We start from the raw sequence: 20,188 nt of genomic DNA, 5'->3' as shown, positions 1-20,188 counted from the left end.
AATCAGAAGGTGAAGGGGCGAGGCATCAGGTTTATTTTGGAGAAACGGGAAGAATGGAAGAATGGAGCTGTTCGGAGTTTGATTGGTTTTGTCTGGGGGAGAATGAGAACAAGGGGTCAGTGTTTCTGTCAGTGTTTTGTCTTTATATGAAGGTTTTTAAATTTCAGCTTAAATTATGTTCGTTTTATCGTTTTCCCAAGGCGTCATAACATTTGTTTTTTTCATTTGTTTTGTTTTGTTTTTAATTATAGTTACTCTAAAATTATAGTTGCTCTAAAAACTATTTAAAGCGGCGCGTCCACTGCACTATTTTCACGCAGAAAATCTTGAGTTGTAGCTCAAAAACACGGGTCTTATGTCGGTAACTGATAAATCCGAGTCAGTTCTCCTGACATTCGTTGTAAATGCGTTTCATTGCAATATTTGGAGAAAATACAGGACGCCCGAGAAAGTTATCACATGCTCCTGCTGATACGTTTTATTTTTCGGCGACTCAATTATGGCAGTTTGACTTTTACATGTTCAGAAAAAAAACTTCTGTCAATTGTCAAATGACGTGAAAGAAATTCACTTTCAGCGTCAATATAAGACCTTTAAATAACAAAGAACTAAAAAAATGACTATTGACTATGAAACTTGAAGTCCTTAAAGGTTGTATGGAGGATTTTTTTTTGTTTCAAACTGTCAGTGAAAGATTAAAATACCATTACAGAGACGCAGCAGCTTTGTAATTATGATGACCAAAAAAAAAAAAAAAGAACAAAAATCTATCAACTGTGGACGTAGTGAGGCCAGATAAACATCAGCCAATAGAAAACGAGGCTCCCTCATTTTCTATTGGCTGTTAGGTTGTCAATCAAACTCCCTAGTGTAACTGACTCGTCGGAGCGCGGGGATTACGTGGTTTACGCTGCGGTTCTTAGAGGCTTTTTCAAACTGTCGCTTCCTCGCATTTCGCACAAAGTTTGTCGCGACGGCGGACGAGAATCCACGACCGGTTCGCCGCAAAAGAAAGTCAGTTTTCGCTGAAAGAAGAAGAGAAGAGGAAAAGGAGCGAAGACCAAAACTGAGGTGATTCTTGGAGATCTCGTCCAGCGATGGCGCGACCGAAGCAGACGAAGGGTCTAAAAACTGACGCGTCGGTCGCTGAATTACTTCTAGACAGGAAACTTCAACAGTAATTCTTTTTACATGTTCAGAAAAAAAACTTCTGTCAACTTGTCAAATGACGTGAAAGAAATTCTAAGTTTATGTTCAGACTGCAGGGCTTAAGGCTCAGTTTGGATTTTTTTGTGAAATCCGATGTTTTTTCGAGGTCGTTCACATTTCCAGTTAAATGTGACTTGTATGTGACTCCAGTGTGAACATTAAACTGTCCCACATGTGACACTGGAGACACGACGACGTCAACCGCAGCGAGCGTCTCTGTGTTTACAGAAGTCGCCTAAACATGGACGCAGCATCGAGCACCTGGAGATTTTAAAGTTCCTCTCGTACCGGAGCCAGAACATGAACAGATTATTTGTTTTAAGGAGGAGATTGAGGAGGAGAAGGACGAGGTTTTTGGCCGTGGCGTTTTTCGGGGTCGGTGGCAACAACGTCCGTAGAAATGAACGTGTGGGTGCAGCGCACTGTCATCCCTCATGGTTGTGAGGAAGCTCAGCATCTTTGCAGTTATTTTGGTGAGAGTAACTTAAAAGTGCTGCAATAGTAATGTAATATTTTACTTAATACTTTGAAATGACAGTAATAAGTCATAAATAACACATTACAGTTTTGATGATGAGAGGGATGCGGGAGAATCACCCAACTGTTTGAACAATTATGACTTATTGTGAATACACACAGTATACAGTATTTTTTTTTACACGTTACAATTGAACAAAGATGAGAGTTATTGTGAACGTGTTAAATAAAGTTTGACTGACTTATCGAACTGTTGTGTTTCGTTTAATGCGCCTTATTGTCCGGTGCGGTTTGTATGTGAAAAAAGTTTGAAAATAGACCAATTCAATGACACAAAAATCAAAATACGATAGGCTACTTTAATTGTAATTTATGTCGCCTTGTCCCCGATTAAAGTTCATTCATTTAAAATCAAAGTCAAAGCGAGATCTACCGTTCTAAATCTACGCGCTCTAACCAGCTTCGTGTTCACTAATATCCATAATGAGGTTGTTTTAAGTCCAAAAAGCACATTTACGAAACAAGATGCGGCAAAATGCTTTAATAATTTGGAGGTTTGTAAAGTTTTAAAGCCGTTTTGAAATAAAAGTACAGCTCTTGCAGTTAAATGAATAAGATATTTTCTTCCGGGGGGTGGGCAGTCACTGTCGAGCTAAATTTTTAAGTCTTAAAAGATAAAAAATAATAATACAGTCGACCCGAGGCTTAAAGGTTGTATGGAGGATTTTTTTTTTATTTCAATTTGTCAGTGAAAGTTTAAAATACCATTACAGAGATGCAGCAGCTTTGTAATTATGATGACCAAAAAAAAAAAAATAATGAAAATCGATCAACTGTGGACGTGTTGAGGCCAGATAAACATCAGCCAATAGATAACCAGGCTACCTCATTTTCTATTGGCTGTTAGGTTGTCAGTCAAACTTCCTACGTTTCTAGTGTAACTGACTCGCCGGCGCGCGGGGATTATGTAGTTTATGGAGCGGTTCTTAGAGGCGTTTTCTAACTGTATCTTCCTCGCAATTCGCACAGTTTTTCGCGATGTCGGACGAGAATCCGCGACCGGTTCGCCGCAAAAGAAAGTCCGTTTTTGAGGTCGCTGAAAGAAGAAGAGAAGGGGAAAAGGAGCGAAGCCAAACTGAGGTGATTCTTGGAGATTCCTTCCAGCGACGACGCGAACGAAGCAGACGAAAGGTCTAAAAAATGACGCGTCGGTCGCTAAATTATTTCCAGACAGGTCACTTCAACAGTAATTCTGAACGCGCACTGGCTGTAAACAAGCGTGATTTCTAGAGTAAAGAGGCGGGAGGAGATGTTTCTACTGAGGAGCTGTGGAGGAGGAAGGTGGTGTCACGCAGGCACAACATCTGAAAAAGGAGTGTCGCTGTATGTTTTTTCCCTTAAAAAATCCTCTATACAACCTTTAAAGAATCGCAACACAAACGTAAACCAGTTTCTTTTTGTTATATAATATTTGTGTCTGTGTAAATGTAGTCACCGTTTTGGGTTGATTCGGGTTATTTCACTGTCCTGAGTTGCGTTTTCGGTTCATTCGGTTCATTTTCGTGCATAAAAAAAAAGAAAAAAAAGAAAAAAAAAGAAGCAGGCCGTCTCCTCTCCTAAACCCGGCGTCGCCTCCCTCCGCTCCGGCTCCGGGCTTCTGAACCGCAGCGGCCATTTTCTAAACATAAACCGAAAAGCGCCTTCAGCCGCCGGACCTCTGATGTCAAACACGACCGTCTGTCTCCTCCCGCAGCAAAGAGCTTTATTTATTTCAGTCCCACCACCACCGGCTCGATCTGACCCCAACGCGGACCCGACCGTTTGTGCTTGTCGGGATTTGATGGGGCCGTTGCCATGGCGATTTGCAATTTAAAACAAAAAAATATTAGATGTCCTGAACGCGGGAAAAGTCCTTACGTAACGAGCAGCGGAAAACAAATAACGGACATGGTGCTGGAGGGTCCTGGGTGTTCATTTGTTTTTCAAAATAAAATCAAAATGAACAGATAATGATTTGTTTTTTTGTTTTTTTTCGGTTTTCGATTTTGTGTTTAAATGAATAATGGAAATATGGACTAAACCAGGTCTAAACCAGTCTCAGTCCTGGTCTCAGTCCTGTTCTGGTCCTGGTCTGGTCTCGGTCTCAGTCTGGGTCTGGTCTGAGTCTGGTCCTGGTCTGGTCCCGTCTGTCTGGTCTCAGTCCCTGGTCTGGTCTGGTCTGGTCTCTGAGTCTGGTCTGGTCTGGTCTGGTCTGGTCCTGGTCTTCCAGTCCTGAGTCTGGTCTAGTCTGTGGTCTGGTCCCAGTCTCATTCTTGGTCTCAGTCCCGGTCTGGTCCCAGTCTTAGTCCTGGTCTCAGTCCCGGTCTGGGCCCAGTTCCGGTCTGGGCCCGGTCTCAGTCTTGGTCTTAGTTCTGGTATGGTCCTGGTCTCAGTCTTGGTCTCAGTCCTGGTCTGGTCCCAGTCTCAGTCCTGGTCTGGTCCCAGTCTCAGTCCTGGTCTGGTCCTGGTCTCAGTTTTGATCACACTACAGTCTACGTGGGCGAACCTCCAGGCCCGTCCCAGTACTCAGCCCTTGTTCAGTCCTGGTTTAGTCCTGGTTCAGTCCTGGTTTTAGACCTGGTTTTAGACCTGGTTTAGACCTGGTTTTAGTCCTAGTTTAATCCTGGTTTAGACCTGGTTTTAGACCTGGTTTAGTCCTGGTTTAGACCTGGTTTAGACCTGGTTTTAGACCTGTTTTAGACCTGGTTTTAGACCTGGTTCAGTCCTGGTTTAGACCTGGTTTAGACCTGGTTTAGTCCTGGTTTAGACCTGGTTTAGACCTGGTTTTAGTCCTGGTTTAGACCTGGTTTTAGACCTGTTTTAGACCTGGTTTTAGACCTGGTTTTAGACCTGGTTTAGTCCTGGTTAAGTCCTGGTTCAGTCCTGGTTTTAGACCTGGTTTTAGTCCTGGTTTAGATCTGGTTTAGACCCGGTTTTAGGTCAAGTTTAGACCTGGTTTAATCCTGGTTTAGCCCAAAATGTGAAAACAGTTAAATCCCTCTGTGTAATCCATTTATTTCAACAAAGTAACTGTAATCCAATTACCACTCACTGAAACAGTAACTGTAACTGAATACAGTTACTCATCATTTGTACTCTGATTACTCTGAACTCTGGTACATGTAATCTGTTACTCCCCAACACTGGTAGTGGACATTTAATTCATCAAAACAAATACGTTATAACTCAGAAAAGCCTTTTAACTCTACTTTTCTTCGTGCGACTTCACTTTTTTGAAGCGTCTGGATTTCGTTTCGTCGATGATTATTTGTGTTTGATGTAAACCGCCGGGCGAGTCACAGACTTTATTGTAAAATTGGCCTTGAGAGCGTAAACGTTTGCGTGGGAGTGAGGGGTCAGAGGTCGGGCTGAGGGAAATGAAACGCACGCGGCAGTTTTTCGTTTTAAATAGGCTCGATTTTATTTTTGAGAAAGTCGAACTGTAGAGACGTTTGTGTAATTCAACAGTTTAACACGGAGCTCTCAGGTCATCCGTCTTATATAACCGTCTTTAATGATATTATTCTCTGACTTTTAACACCGCGTGAGTCATGTCTTTTATTTTATTTATTTACTTATTGTTTTTATCTATTTTTTTTTCATACTACTTTTATGTATTGATTTTATTTTATTTTATTTATTGATTTTATTATTATTATTTAATTTATTCTATTAGTTTCCTTATGGTTGAAACATAATTCTGCAGATTTTTTATTTTTTATTTTTTTTCTGTGTGAAGCACTTTGGAAACTGTTTTGTTTATAAAATGTGCTATACAAAGAAAGTTGGACTGGACTGGATATATTTTCATTGTTCTGAGGCTTGTGTGTTTGTGTAAAGAATAACAAAGGACCAGGGAACGACCCCTGAGGTTCTCCAGAGTAAACATCGCCCCATATGTTTGGACTTGGATTATTTTCCCTGAATTATATAATTTAAATTCGCCAAACTCATCCATAACCATTTTTTTAAACTAATTTTGAAACATCTGTTTGAAGAAATTTATAGAAATTAGTATTATCTGATTAGCTTTAAATAAGACAATAAGATCAATTTGATATTGAAATGAATTTGTTCTGTTTTTCACATTTTTAAGACATGAGGGTGCAAATTCAGTGGAGTGTGGTTTGGTTTGAACAGGCATTCATCTGATTCTATTCATGGGTTTCAGTACATAGACTGTATAAAGAACTGGACTAAGTGAGCGTGTTGACACCCGCAGCATCTGGCTCCAGTCAAATGAAGCTCATTGAGCCTTGCAGTTATAGGTGTGAATTTGAAGCCAATTCCATATTAACAACAAAATTAGCAAAATAAAAGCATGAGGATCACGTAAAGTGGGTTAATATGAACATTTTAAGCCCAAAATGAAGAGTCTGACAGCAGTTACAGAGAGAGAGGTCATCATTTTTCAAGCGTGAAGTAAATTGGAGCCAAAGTCGATGGAGCCAGAAGCGTGTCCGTGCTCACTTCCTATTTGGAAAATGACAGCTAGAGGTTTATCTTTTTTTCTTTCTTTTTTTTGAGCATATTTGTTTTTTTGTTTTTTTTAAAGCATATTTAACCATACAACTTTTGTCACCTTTTTTTTTTTCTTTCTTTTTTTTTTTTTTTTTTTTTAGCATATTTAACCATACAACTTTTGTCACCTTGTTTTTTTTTTTTTTTTTTTTTTAAGCATATTTAACCATACAACTTTTGTCACCTTGTTTTTTTTTTTTCTTTCTTTTTTTTTTAAATTGTTTTTTTAGCATATTTAACCAGACATTTTACATTAGATCATATGAATTATTTACAAGTGAGGAGACTGAGTGATAAGTGAGCTACTGTGTCCAAATATTTATTTATTTATTTTTGCCTGAAGTAAGTTTTGAGTTTTTAAATAACAATTAATGTTTTTTTTTGTTTTTTTTTTTTTTTTTATCACTCTGAAACTATTTTCCCAGCCCAGGTTTATTGTCTCAGCAGAATCTCTTGAGATCAAAATAAATCCTCTGTTTACTGTCTGCGTCTAATTATAAAACACTTTACTGTCCAACAGACAAGTGCACGTTAGCATGCTAGTTGTTGTCTCTGAAAGTTGTCATGGAGAATAATTGGGATGTTCTCTCAAACTTATGTGAGTTATTGTGTTTTTGAGGTTGTAATTCTATGAAACTTTGGTGCTTTTGTTTTTCTTTTTTTTTTGTAGAATAAAAGAGTGAGAGAAAAGGAGCGATGAAAACACGTCTCGACTCGTCATGTCCCACCACCTCCGACACAACGGAGAGACTGTGAAGAGAAGGAAAGAGAGAGAGAGAGAGGGAGAAAGAGAGGGAGAGGGAGAGAGAGGGGAAAGAAAGGGAGAAAGAGAGAGAGTGAGACAGACACAGAGGGACGGAAAGAGAGAGAGAAAGAGGGAGAGAGAGGGAAAAAGGGAAGGAGAGTGGGAGGGAGAAAAAGAGAGGGAGGGGGAGAGAACTGAGAGACTATGAAGAGAGGGAGGGAGGGAGAAAGAGAAGGAGGGAGAGAGAGAGAGGGAGGGACAGGAAGAGAGGGAAGGGAGAGAGGAAGAGAGGGAGGGAGAGAAGAGGGAAAGAGAGCGAGAGGGAGGGAGAAAGAGAGAGAGAGGGAGAGAGAACTGAGAGATTGTGAAGAGAGGGAGGGAAGGAGGGAGGGAGAGAGAAAGGGAGAAAGAGAAGGAGGGAGAGAGAGGGAGAGAGCTAATAAGCTGTGAATAGAGGGAGGGAGAAGGAGGGAGAGAGGGAGGGAGAAAGAGAGAGAGAAAGAGAGCTGAGACTTAGCTGAGAGCCTGTGAAGAGAGGGAGGAAGGGAGGAAGGGAGAGAGGGAGAGCTGAGAGGCTGTGAAGGGATGAAGGGAGAAGGAGGGGAGGGAGAGACACAGAGAGGGAGGCAGAGGAGAGAGAAAGAGGGAGACAGAGAGAAAGGGAAAGAGAGAGAGAAAGAAGAGAGAGGAGAGAAAAACAGGGAGAGAGGAAGAAAGAGAGAGCGTGAGACAGAGAGAGAGAGAAAGAGAGGAGAGAGAGAGAGAGGAAGAGAGAAAGACAGAGAGTGTGAGATAGAGAGAGAAAAAGAGCGAGACAGAGAGGGCGAGCGAGACAGAGGAAGACAAAGAAAGAAAGAAAAAAGGGAGAGTGGGAGACAGAAAGAGAAAGAGAGAGTGAGACAGACACATAGGAAGGGAAAGAGAGAGAGAAGAGGGAGGGAAGGAGGGAGACAAAAAAGAGAGAATGAGATGAGAGAAACAGAGGAGTTGATGGACAGAGCGAGAGAAAAACAAAAAGAAAGGATAAGGAAGGATAAGAGAACAGAGAGAGAGACGAGCGAGTGAAAGAAGGAGTGAGAGAAGGTGATCATCTGAAGAGTGACAGATCCATTCATGATTAAAGATCTTCATTAAATTCAAGAATATTAACTCAGAATATTAACCCTGTTGTGGCTCAGTTGTGAATTATTGATTTGTTTTAATTGTTCATTTAATAATTTATTGATTCGATTTTTTTTTTTTTTTTTTCACTGAAACTAATATTTGTGTTTTTAGTGACGGGAGAAACACGACGTCAGAACTTTTTCTTGTTCCATTTTGATATTGTTGATTTTTATTTTTTTTTTTCAAACTAAGACTCATTTTCTGAAATCAAATTTTTTCTTTTTTTTGCCTTTTTTTTTTTTTTTTGGAGCATATTTAACCATACAACTTGTCACCTTTTTTAATTTTTTTAAGTGTATTTTATTTTTTTTAGCATATTTAACCATACATCTTGTTACCTTGTTTATTTATTTATTTTATTTTATTTTATTTTTTTTTGAGCATATTTAACCATACAACTTGTCGCCTTGTTTTTTTTAAATTTGATTTATTTATTTTTTTGAGCATATTTAACCATACAACTTATCACCTTTTTTTTTTTTTTTTTGGTGCATATTTAACCATAAACCTTGTCGCCTTGTATTTTTAAATTTTTTGTTATTATTATTTTTTTAAGCATATTTAACCATACATCTTGTTGCTTTTTGTTTTTTTTTTTTTTTTTTTTGTTTGTTTGATTTTTTGGAGCATATTTAACCATACACCTTGTTGCCTTGTATATTTTTTTTTTTTTCTTTTTTTTTTTTTTTTTTAAATAGCCTTGTTTTTTTTTTCCTTACATTTTTTAAAAATTAATTATTATATATTTTTTTTGCATATTTAACCATACAACTTGTCGCCTTTGTTTTTTTTTTTTCTTTCTTTTTTTTTTTTTTTTAAATAGCCTTGTTTTTTTTTCTTTTGGCATATTTAACCATACAGCTTGACGCCTTGTTTTTTGTTTTTTTTTGTTTTTTTTTTTTTCATTTTTTGGGGGTCGGGGCTGTGACTGTGATGATGAAGGTGGTGATGAAGGTGGTGATGAAGGTGACGATGAGGAGCAGAGGGCGTCCCGGGAGCGTGGTGGGTACGTACCGGGGAAGGTGGGGTGACTCTGCCCAAGGGGGGGGAGGGGGAGGTGCTGCAAGGCCAACTGCTGAAGCTTGGTGAACTGCAGGGTAGGAAGGACGTTAGAGCTAACCAATCAAAACAGGATTATTTCAGAAAGGAAAGAGAAAAAGAAAGAACGAGAAAGAACTACAGACGACAAACACAGACAGGACACGGGTCAGTGAGTGAGTTCACAGGCGCTCGAGTCTCCTGGTTCTGATCAGGTTTTTTGAAAATGGTTTAGTCCTGGTTTAGTCCTGGTCTAAAAATGGTTTAAAATGCGCTGCGGGACTATTGCGCCGCGTACGGACTGCCAGGACTGAACCAGGATTGAATCAGGACTAAACCAGGACTAAACCGTTTTCAGTCCTGGTCTAGTCCCAGTCTCAGTCCCGGTCTGGTCCCGGTATCACGGTTTGGTCCTGGTCTGGTCCCGGTCTCAGTCCCAGTCTCAGTCCTGGTCCTGTTCCTGGTCTCGATCCTGGTCTCAGTCCCGGTCTGGTCCCTCGTTTAGTCCTGTTTAGTCCTGGTTCAGTCCTGGTTCAGTCCGGAATCGCAAATAATGAAGAAAATTGTTTTTTTCGTTTTCTTATTTTTAGTTTTATATTAAAAAACAAGGTTCTTCTTCTGCCGCATTTTTCACTTTGACTTTGATTTTATTACGACTTCATTCTTGTAATATTATAACTTTATTCTCATAATATTACGATTTTATTTTAACTTCAACTTTATTCTCGTAAAATTGCGACTTTTTCTGGCTTCGACTTTATTCTCATAATATTACGACTTTAATGTGGAAATGTTACGACTTTATTCTCAAAGCGCCAGCATCATTTTATTTATTTATTTTTTCTTAAATCTGACCCTTATTACTCCGTCGTAGAAACCTGTTAAAGAGCCTTAAGTTAAGTTATGAGTCTCCTGGTTTCTCTGAGCGCAGGTAAACACCACAAACAGAACCGGGATCAGACTCAGAACTGACAGACTCTTGCTCATGTGAACAAACTCAGTGACAATAACAAAGTTGGATTTTTCCTTTTCCAGACAGAAACAGGCTCACACAGGCCGAGTCCTCGCACCGCTGTCTCTGCACGCTGAGGTTTGGTCTGGTGAGAACACAGTCATCATACAGTGAACTCAGTGCTCTTTTACTCCTACTTTTCAGTGACATCAGACCGGGGGCGTTCTGCGTGTCCTCGCACAAATGTTCACGTCAAATGAAGTTCGAGCGTGTGGTTTATGGTGGAGAACACGCAGCAGTAGTATTTAAGTCCACAGGTTTTAGATAATTTTCAGGTTGACTGGAGAAAATGGCGGGGGGAAGGTGGTTCGCCAACTGTATCGTAAGTATAGAGGCTTTGCACCGTCACGTGTCACCATGGCGACGGTAATTACACCTCCATGACACCGGGCAACACTGTGTCATCTGAGAAACATGGGCAGGTTTTGTTGTGTATTTGGTTGTTCTAGAAGCTCTGAAAGGGATAAAAAGATTCGTTTCTTCACTGTTCCTCTGGAAATGACTCATCAGGATCAAACAAGGGAAAAGACGTGGATTATGTCTCGAGAACATAAACCGCGAAGAGATTTCCAATGGTCCCATCAAGACACACGAAGTTTCATCAAGGTATTTGTTATTTAAATTGTTTCATAGTTTATTTAATGAAAGAAGCACATTTACTGAACTAAAATGTCATTAATTTATCCAGGAAAACCTGCACTAGTTTATGATTCAACGAACCCACACTGGGCTCCTGTGATCAACATGACGCACGAGTCGAAGAGTCTGTGAGCCGAACCTCGAAAGAATCGACCATGAAAAGATCCTCGCGAACGTTAGAAAGATCCGCTCACAAAAAGAGATTAATTCTAGAAGACATAGTTGTGGATAAACGAGACAATAAATAAAACATGGTCCTACGACGAGTGACATGTTTATATGTGCTGGAAGATCCAGTTTCTACTGCCACTCACACTGCAAATGTTTTCTTTTTACATTTTAGTTCAGTAAATGTGCTTCTCTCATTAAATAAACTATGATCAATTTTAAATAACAAATACCTTGATGAAACTTCGAGGTGTCTTGATGGTACAATAGGAAATATCTTTGTAGTTTATGTTTCTAGACATAATTCCCGTAATTTTTTTTGATAATTCCCTTGTTTGATCCTGATGAGTCATTTCCATTGGAACAGTGAAGAAACGATTCGTTTCATCCCTTTCAGAGCGTCTAGAACAGGGGTCTCAGACTCGCGGCCCGGGGGCCAACTGCGGCCCGCGGAAGGATTTTTTGCGGCCCTCCACTTGATTCCAAAGAATAATGTCAGTGCGGCCCGCGGTAGATGTACGCACAATCCCACCCCCCGACCGCGGGCCGCACTGACAGATGAAGCTGCAATCGGTGCCCATGCAGATTCACAACAGATTATTAACGCAGTTTACATCCCAAAACTCAACTTACAGCAGTTGTGAAGCAACGAGTCTAAGTGGATCTGTTAATACAAGTACACGTGCACATACGGCGTCACCGAAGAACCTAAACAAACCACACATGGTGGTACACGTGTGCGCACTTCACTTTATGCTCCCACAACCACAGCATCAGAGCGCAGAGGAGGCGCTGACAGAATCCCCCTGTTCATAAGTATGGGACCTTTATTGGAGGGGCTAATAAGAAATAAAAAGACATTGACAGTCTGTTTACCTGTTCAACACTCGGTGCGTAACTTGCTGGCAACTCGATGACCAAGCTCCACCTGTGCGTCGCCGAAATCCACGCGCACTCAGCGGCAAACACAGCTGTCCCATCAATATGCAAGCACCACAAAACTGCAGTGATCTATTCCAGAGGCTTGGCGACATGTTAGCAAAAAGTACGAGGCAAAAACAAGCGTCTTCCATCCATGTTTGACATACGAGAAGCAGATACACTCCAGTGTGGCGCTTTCACACCGGCAAACGAAACCAAAACTGGTCCGATTAACGAGCCTCTGTATCCCGGTAGAACAGCGATATCTCCAGTAACCAATACTGATGTTCCCTGTTAATACCGCGGGCGTCCTCATCTTATCACCATGAACTCATAAAACAGCAACGTAGAACTTTGTACAAACTCACCGCATCAGCCCAGAGTTCGGGTAACAGCAGCAGCCAACAGCTCCTCAGGACGGGGCTGGGGTCTGGTCCTTGGTCTTCTGTCGTCCTACAAGCGCGTTGGTCAGATGGTCCGGAGGCTCCATCCTCCATGTGCTGGTTCCAGACGGTGGCGAGCAAGACCAGTGCGCAATGACTGGGTCTGAGCGGGTACGTTCCGCCGTCTGCGCGCTGGTTCCGTGTTCCGTGCGGGGAAAGTGAGAATGCGCTGCTCCTGTCCTCCGCGCTCAAGAACCGCGGCTGGTTCCGAGGTGGTGCAAAAGCATCCGGACAGAACGTGAATCCAGTTTAGTTGGTGTCCGCATTTGGTTCTTCCCGGGAAAAAGCGCTTTTCACTCCCCGCTCCACGTCATCTGAGCCCGGACAGAACCGGAGCTGCTCCCGCTGGTTCGGGACTCTGGTTTGGATCTAGTCCGACTGTATTTTTCACACTAGGCTAAAAGCAGGACATTTTTTAAAGGTGAATCAATCGAATGGGCGATTGCCTATTGCCATAAAATTACTTGGTTAATTAAAGCCTGAAATAACAAATGCTGGTTCCTACATGATCACGGGGAACACCGGGACCTCTGTGCAGGTCCTGAACAGAAGTACACTCCCCATTTTTGACTCACTCTGGAGCCACACGTTCGCACGTACTTGCTTTGATCTTCGTGTATTACATTCTCTGTATTGGCCATTGTTGGTAAAATATTTCGAAAATGAATCGCGGCTGCGTCTGGACAACAATCTGTTACTGCGCTGGAGTCGTACAGCGCGAGTCATTACAGGCAGGAGACGCGTTTCTCCCATGATGCATCTAGAATAGTTCGTTTGGACCTGCTGTCTGTGGTTTGGACCCGGGTTCGCGTTCACACCAGAGGAACCGCACCAAAGTTGGTCATTTGGTGCGGATTCAAGCGAACCGAGACCACCTCTTTTTTGAGGTCTCGGTCCACTTGAGTTGGTCCGGGTCAGAGTCCGATTGACGCTTTCACACCAACGCAAACGAACCGAACTAACCACTTCTGGTTCGAATGGATCGTTTGGTGCGCACCAAATACTGTCGGTGTGAAAGCACCTAATACAGGTCAAGGCTCACTGATGAGCATCTTCAATCTATCCTGAGGATCTGCTTCCTCCTGCAAGCCAAATATCTCTCAGCTGTACAAGATGAATCGTAGCCAGGTTTCAACCAGCAAGAAGTAGGCAAAAGAAGAAGAGTAGACGTATTAGTTTAAACTTACGTTCTGAATACATTTTCATGTTCTGAACTGTTATTAAAGATTAAGAAAGTGTGTTGCGTGTTGTTCTTTCTCTCTCCTTTTTTTCCGTGCAACCGCTATTTATCGAATACTCAATGCGGCCCAGCCTCACTCAGACTTTATCTAATGTGGCCCCCAGGTAATTTGAGTTTGAGACCCCTGGTCTAGAACAACCAAATACACAACAAAACCTGCCCATGTTTCTCCGATGCTGCTGAAGTCAATGACATAGTGTGCCTGGTGTCATGGCGGCGTAAGTACCGTTGCTGTAGGGTCACGTGACGGTGCAAAGCCTCTATAAGAATGGTCATATATCCTAACCCCCTAACGTTTTGGCGGTGAATTACTTGGCGGTGCACAGACCTCGAGTCTCACTTTTGCATCGCTTAGTCATAACATAAAGTCTCACCAGTCTGACCAGCTCATCAAAACACTGATATTTACTGCTTTTCATAAAGAAATAAAATGATAAGATGAAACGTCAGTTCCTGGTCTCTGATTTTATAAAATAAATTTCCCCCAAAAAGTGCGACTTATGTATGTTTTTTTTCTTTTTGCATTTTTTTGGCTGGTGGGACTTATTCTCCGGTGCGACTTATAGTCCAGAAAATACGGTAATATTAAGTTGAGTTGAGTTAAGCATTTTGTTCTGGCTCTCCACAATATTTTCTGGAAAAAATAACAGCCCCACCTCTGCTACATTCGATAATATTTAATGCACATGGGGAGCAAGTAAAATTATTATGGTTAAAATGCAGATTTTTGTTGTAACACAGTGAGATTTGGGGTTTTGTCACTAATAAAAATGATCAGATTCAACATTTTTGAATTCACCTTGTGGTTATTTCACATCAAAGCACTAAAATCTGAAAAGTACCGATGCCAACTCATTAGTAAAGAGTGTTTTTTGCGACGCGCTGTTATTAAATTTAAAAAGAAAGGGCCACCAGAGGGCACAAAGACCCCGCCGCTGATGCACTGAAGAGTTTGCACTGATTTAGGTCAAGTAGCGCTAAAAAAAACAATAGCACCCGAAGCTCTGGAGTTGTTTTGGCTGCGGTGGAGAACACTCAAGCTCCGAAAATGATATAACATTACCTTTAACGACTCCAAACCTCCGGCAGAGTTTTGGTCAAGCAGCTCGGCCTCTCGATCGACACATTCACTCGTCACTCACGTCTTTACCTTCACCTTCTGCTCTACTGTTAGTTCAGCCTCGTCGCGGCGTCGGGGTGAGTCACGGTTCACATTTGTAGAGTTTTTACGAGAGGACGGAGGAGACACAGAGGAGAGAGAGGAAGGAGGAAGGACAGGGGCCGGTGTGTAGAAGAGAGGAGTGGGCGGGTGGAGGGTCAAAAAAAAGGGTCAATGTCAAACAGCTCTTACGTCTTGGTGAGCGAACGCGTATTGTCCAGGGATGGCGAAGGCCTGAGGAGCAAGAAGAGGAGAGTGATGAGAAAGACACGGCGGGTAAAACAGGTCAAAACGTCAACGGTGATGAGAAGAAACGGGGGGAATCGGTGGTTTGTCGTCGCGCGGGGGGGGGGGGGGGGGGGGGGGGTCTTCGTTTACGGAATCTCATTTTATGTGTTAGAGACGAAAAATTACAGAAAATTTATGTGTTTAGCAGCAAAAATCATCTCACAAAATCAGTTCTTTATGGTCAGATTGTGTCTAAACAAAGCTCTGATTAGTCCTGGTCCGGTCCTGGTCCGGTCCTGCTGTAGTCCTGGTTCAGTCTTTCTCTAGTTCTGCTCTAGTCCTGGTTTAGTCTCAGTCTAGTCCCAGTCTAGTCCCGGTTTAGTCCCAGTCTAGTCTCGGTCTAGTCCCGGTTGAATCCCAGTCTAGTCCCAGTCTAGTCTCGGTGTAGTCCCAGTTTAGTCCTGATTTAGTCCCAGTCTAGTCCCGGTTTAGTTCTGGTTTAGTCCTGGTCTAGTCCCGGTCTCGTCCTGGTTTAGTCCTGGTCTAGTCCCAGTCTAGTCCCAATCTAGTCCCAGTCTAGTCCCGGTTTAGTCCTGGTCTAGTCCCAGTCTAGTCCTGGTCTAGTCCTGGTTTAGTCCTGGTTTAGTCCTGGTCTAGTCCCGGTTTAGTCCTGGTCTAGTCCCGGTTTAGTCCTGGTCTAGTCCCGGTTTAGTCCTGGTTTAGTCCCAGTCTAGTCCCGGTTTAGTCCTGGTCTAGTCCCAGTCTAGTCCCGGTTTAGTCCTGGTCTAGTCCCAGTCTAGTCCCGGTTTAGTCCTGGTCTAGTCCCGGTTTAGTCCCGGTTTAGTCCTGGTCTAGTCCCGGTTTAGTCCTGGTCTAGTCCCGGTTTAGTCCTGGTTTAGTCCCAGTCTAGTCCCGGTTTAGTCCTGGTTTAGTCCTGGTCTAGTCCCGGTTTAGTCCCGGTTTAGTCCTGGTCTAGTCCCGGTTTAGTCCTGGTCTAGTCCCGGTTTAGTCCTGGTTTAGTCCCAGTCTAGTCCTGGTTTAGTCCTGGTCTAGTCCCAGCCCCATTGTCACTTGTTTAGGTAAAATACAGAAAATCTGCATAAAAACGACCAAAACACAAATAAAAAGTGAGTTTGTGAGTATTTTGACTCACACGGGCCGAGTGCAGAACAATTTTCCTTAATTACACTAGTTTTACAGTTTTATCATTATCAGCCACTCCACACCAGGAGTGTCCCAGTCTCTGATTGAAAATCTGGTCACCTCAGCAAACTCAGACTTTGTTTATTCTGCATAATTAAAAAGTGACAAAGTTGAAAAGTAAAAAGTACTTAAATCAGCACAACTCACAGTCACGAACATTTTACATTTAACTCATTTAGTTCTTAAAATCTACAGGGTTCCCACAGTCATGGAAATCCTGAAATCCTGGAAAGTCATGGAATTTCATTGAACTCCAGTGTTCTGTTAAGTTCTCATGAGGCTATTCTGATTATTTCTGAACGTCTGCGCCTTTTGTTTAAAAGAGACGACAATAAATAAATGCACTGACAGGATTCTGAATGTTCAAAAACTATAATCCCAAACCATAAATTGAGTGGAAAGATTTAACATTTCATATTTAGGCCTAAAAGTCTGATCAATTCTACACATGTTGGTGCCGTAAAGTCATAGAAAATTCACTTTAGGTCATGAAAAAGTCATGGAAAAGTTTTGAAATTTTATCCGTGAAAAAAAAGTGGGAAACCCTGTGTACTGTAAAAAAAAACAAAAAACTACCTATTAAAATAACTGGAGGATGTTGCTGTTTGTATTGACACTCACTGGTGGATTTGTATGTAAGAGTGTATGTGATCACAAACTGCTCATGTTCGTCTGACAGGGACCTACAACTTTCAAAAATGTCAGGATTTCGTGGCGATTTTTACCTATTTTTATATCATAAACTTTTTCTCAGCTCAAAATCCTTCAGTTGTCTTAAAAAACGCTTTATAACCGTTCGCTCTGCTCCAAAGTCCATCTGTGACATGTTAGTGTCATATGAACATCTCACACTCTGAGGAGCTCAGGGACCAACTCCTGCTGTGGCCAGAGTCACGACTAAACAAGGGGAGTCAGAGTTTCAGGTTCATGCAGCTAAAACCTGGAACAGTCTGAACATGTGAGACAGACTCTTCTGTGACGCTGTTTAAATCCAGACTCTAAACATTTCTGTTTAACTGTGCAAATAACTGAAAGGTTTTCATTCCGCACTCTTCTCTCCAATTTATGTCTCTCTTTTTTAATTTTAATCTTCATGATTATTTATGTTTTGATTTGTTTTTATTATGATTTTAATGTATTTCTTATTCTGTAAAGCACTTTGAATTACTTTGTGTACGAATTGTGCTGTACAAATAAACTTGCCTTGCCTCCTCTCGCTCTGATTGGTCAAAGAGATCACGTGACACACAGACCGCGCTCCGTGTGTGCGTTTGCTTTGGCATGTGCCCGTGGGAGAAAAGCAGCCAAGCCTCAGTTTCATTTCTCTCCAGTGTCTATGTCTGGAATCAGAACTCACTAGACCAGGGGTGTCCAAACTTTATTCATCTAAACCACAAATCTAAACACAGATGAAGCAGAGGCAGAGAGGGCCACAGACTGGAGCTCAGTACAATGAATATTTGAAATATGTGCATGTTTAACACAGGTGTCAAACATAAGGCCCGGGGGCTGGATGCGGCCCTCCAAGACCTTTAATCTGGCCCTCGGCTTATTTCTACTAAAATATTTTAATTATATTTTTGATTTAAATATTGTTAATTTTCTGCGGCGCTGAGCATTAGCAGCGTCTCCAGCGTCTCTGTACGTGGCCCCTCCCACCAGAGCAGCACAAATGAAGACTTGTCTCTTTCCAAACGCTCTTAAAGGACGATCGTTTTGACTGTTGACCGTGACACCCTCATCAGAAAAATGTCCAACATGAGAAAAGTGGAGCCGAGTGCAGGATTTTACAACAAAAATTTACTTATTCCTGTTTACAGACAAGTTCATGTTAAACATTGTGTTGAAATGGAATTTTTCTTAAAGTTTCAGGTTGTTCATAATAATATAATATTTTGTAAAAGAAAGAGTTCATCAATTAAAAAAGATTTCTGTAATAGATTTGTGTTTCTCTGCACAAATATTGTTATTTTTGGGGTTTATATGACATGAGTTTTCTGATCCGGACACTCTGAGATCAAAGTCGGTTGGACACGACCCCCAGAACAAAATGAGTTTGACACTCCTGGATTAGAATGATCCATCAGTCTTTATTTATGCTAAGATCCTTAAAACCCACACTAAATATTGAATATTTGCTTTATAAAAGGTAGATTTTTAAAAAAAACTTGCAGTAAAAAGTTTATTTTTAATTCATGCAAGGTCATTTGGGCCAATTCACCTGGAAAGCCTGAGGGCCACGAAAAATTTGTCTGAGGGCCGCATTTAGCCCACGGGACATAGTTTGGACATGCCTGCACTAGACGGTTTGTAAGAACCCTGGAAGTTGTAGACGCACACCGACCAATCAGAGAAGAGCTGTGAAGTCATGACGTCAAACTCGTGGCGTTTGTCTGGGTCCATTTTGTGGAACAACACAACAGTAAACAAAACGTCGAGATGGACGTAGACGAAGACAGACATTCTGTGTTGGCGACGATTCCCGAGATCGAGGATTTAAAGCCAAAACAAAGAGAATGTTTGGTGAATTTTATCAAGGGGAAAGACGTTATTGTCCTTCTTCCTACGGGATTTGGAGCGTTACATACTGTATTTTCCGCACTATTAGTCGCTCTGGATTATAAGACACACTGTCATTAAATGGTCTATTTTTTAAACTTTTTCCACAAATAAACGGCGTGGGACTTTAAAGGAAACCCAACAGTGTGATGGGTGAGTGGTTTTGTTTGTTTGTTCGTTCACGGTGACTCTGGGCTTTGTTCAGTTGTGGCGTGTAGGGAGGGTGTGTCTGGGACCAACGGATTGTCGGCGTGTTCGCAGTGACTCAGTTGTTCAGTCGTGTCTAGAAGCGGCACGTCGCGCTCATCGCTTTTTCGGTTCGTTCCTCTGTTCCGTTCCTCGTCGGCGTGGAGTGATGAGTGTGTCTGTGGGTGTGTTTCGCTGTGCGGTCGCTGTCTGCTCCGTGTGTGTTTGTGGCTTTGTAATTTACTGAAGTCGTACTGGGACACCCGACTGGATTCGTGTACGGTCATTTTTTGATGCGGTTGGAGGATTAAGAGTGCGTCTGATGGCCCGGAAAATACGGTAAATTAAAAAGTACCCGCCTACTGTCGAGCGAACGAATCCTAATGCTGCGAGGTCACACGGTTTCCACAAAATGAAACCGACGGATGAACCAGGCTTGGAGAAAAGACACTACCGCACATCGTCCCAGAGTCATCGGACGTACCTCGGCTAAAGGCGAATCTGGAGTCATGAGTAAACCGTGTATCATTCGTTCATTTCGTTTTTCAATATGAAACCAAAAATAAGAAAACGAAAAAACAGTTTTCTTCACTATTTGTTTCCAAAACCAAAATGAAAAAACAGATAACGATTCGTTTTTTCAGTTTTCGATTTTGTGTTTAAATGAAGAATGGAAAAAACGGATAACGACTGTTTCCCGTTTAACGTGACGTCCGTGACTGCGATGCCGAACATTTGCACCGCATACAGACTGAACCAGGACTGATCCAGGTCCGAGACCAGACCGGGACCAGAGCGGGACTGAGACCGGGACAGACCGGGACAGACCGGGACCAGAGCGGGACCAGGGTGGGACCAGGGTGGACTCCGAGCTTTGACTCCGAGGCTCCGCGGGGTCCGAGCCTCAGCTTCAAGCTCCGGCCCTGCTGTGGGCTCTGAGCCTCCGGTCTGGTCCTGGTCTTGTCTCGGTCTCAGTAGCGCTCTATTCCCAGTCTGATCCTGGACCTGGTCCATTTGAACCAAAAGCTCTTAGTTCGGTTCGTTTTTGTTGGTGTGAAAGTGTCAGTTTGATGCCTTGCACCACCTCGGAACCAGCCGTGGTTCTTGAATGTGGAGGACTGGATCAGCCCGTCCGGACCTGTAGTCCACAGAACATTCTCACTTTCCCCTCATGGAACCAGCGCGCAGACGATGACACGGAACCACTCGGACCGCTGGTCTCGGTCTCAGTTCCGAT

The 20,188-nt window shown here is 42.3% G+C and overlaps 1 protein-coding gene across 1 annotated transcript in view; it reads right to left on the bottom strand.

Annotated features, from left to right (window-relative positions):
• zgc:110045 (uncharacterized protein LOC664755 homolog) overlaps nt 1–20,188 on the bottom strand; it is a 65,160-nt gene that overhangs the window by 22,071 nt on the left and 22,901 nt on the right. Inside the window, exons 4-5 of the mRNA XM_055162927.1 lie at nt 14,968–15,009; nt 9,170–9,245 (exon numbers count right to left, since the gene is read on the bottom strand). Coding sequence (XP_055018902.1) covers nt 9,170–9,245; nt 14,968–15,009 — 118 coding nt within the window. The remainder of the gene's footprint in view (nt 1–9,169; nt 9,246–14,967; nt 15,010–20,188) is intronic.

The sequence above is a fragment of the Boleophthalmus pectinirostris genome, unplaced genomic scaffold (assembly GCF_026225935.1).
Source record: "Boleophthalmus pectinirostris isolate CB_2022bp ecotype Guang Dong unplaced genomic scaffold, ASM2622593v1 HiC_scaffold_5, whole genome shotgun sequence".
In the NCBI taxonomy this organism is placed as follows: Eukaryota; Metazoa; Chordata; class Actinopteri; order Gobiiformes; family Gobiidae; genus Boleophthalmus; species Boleophthalmus pectinirostris.
This window is presented reverse-complemented; position numbering and strand designations above follow the sequence as displayed.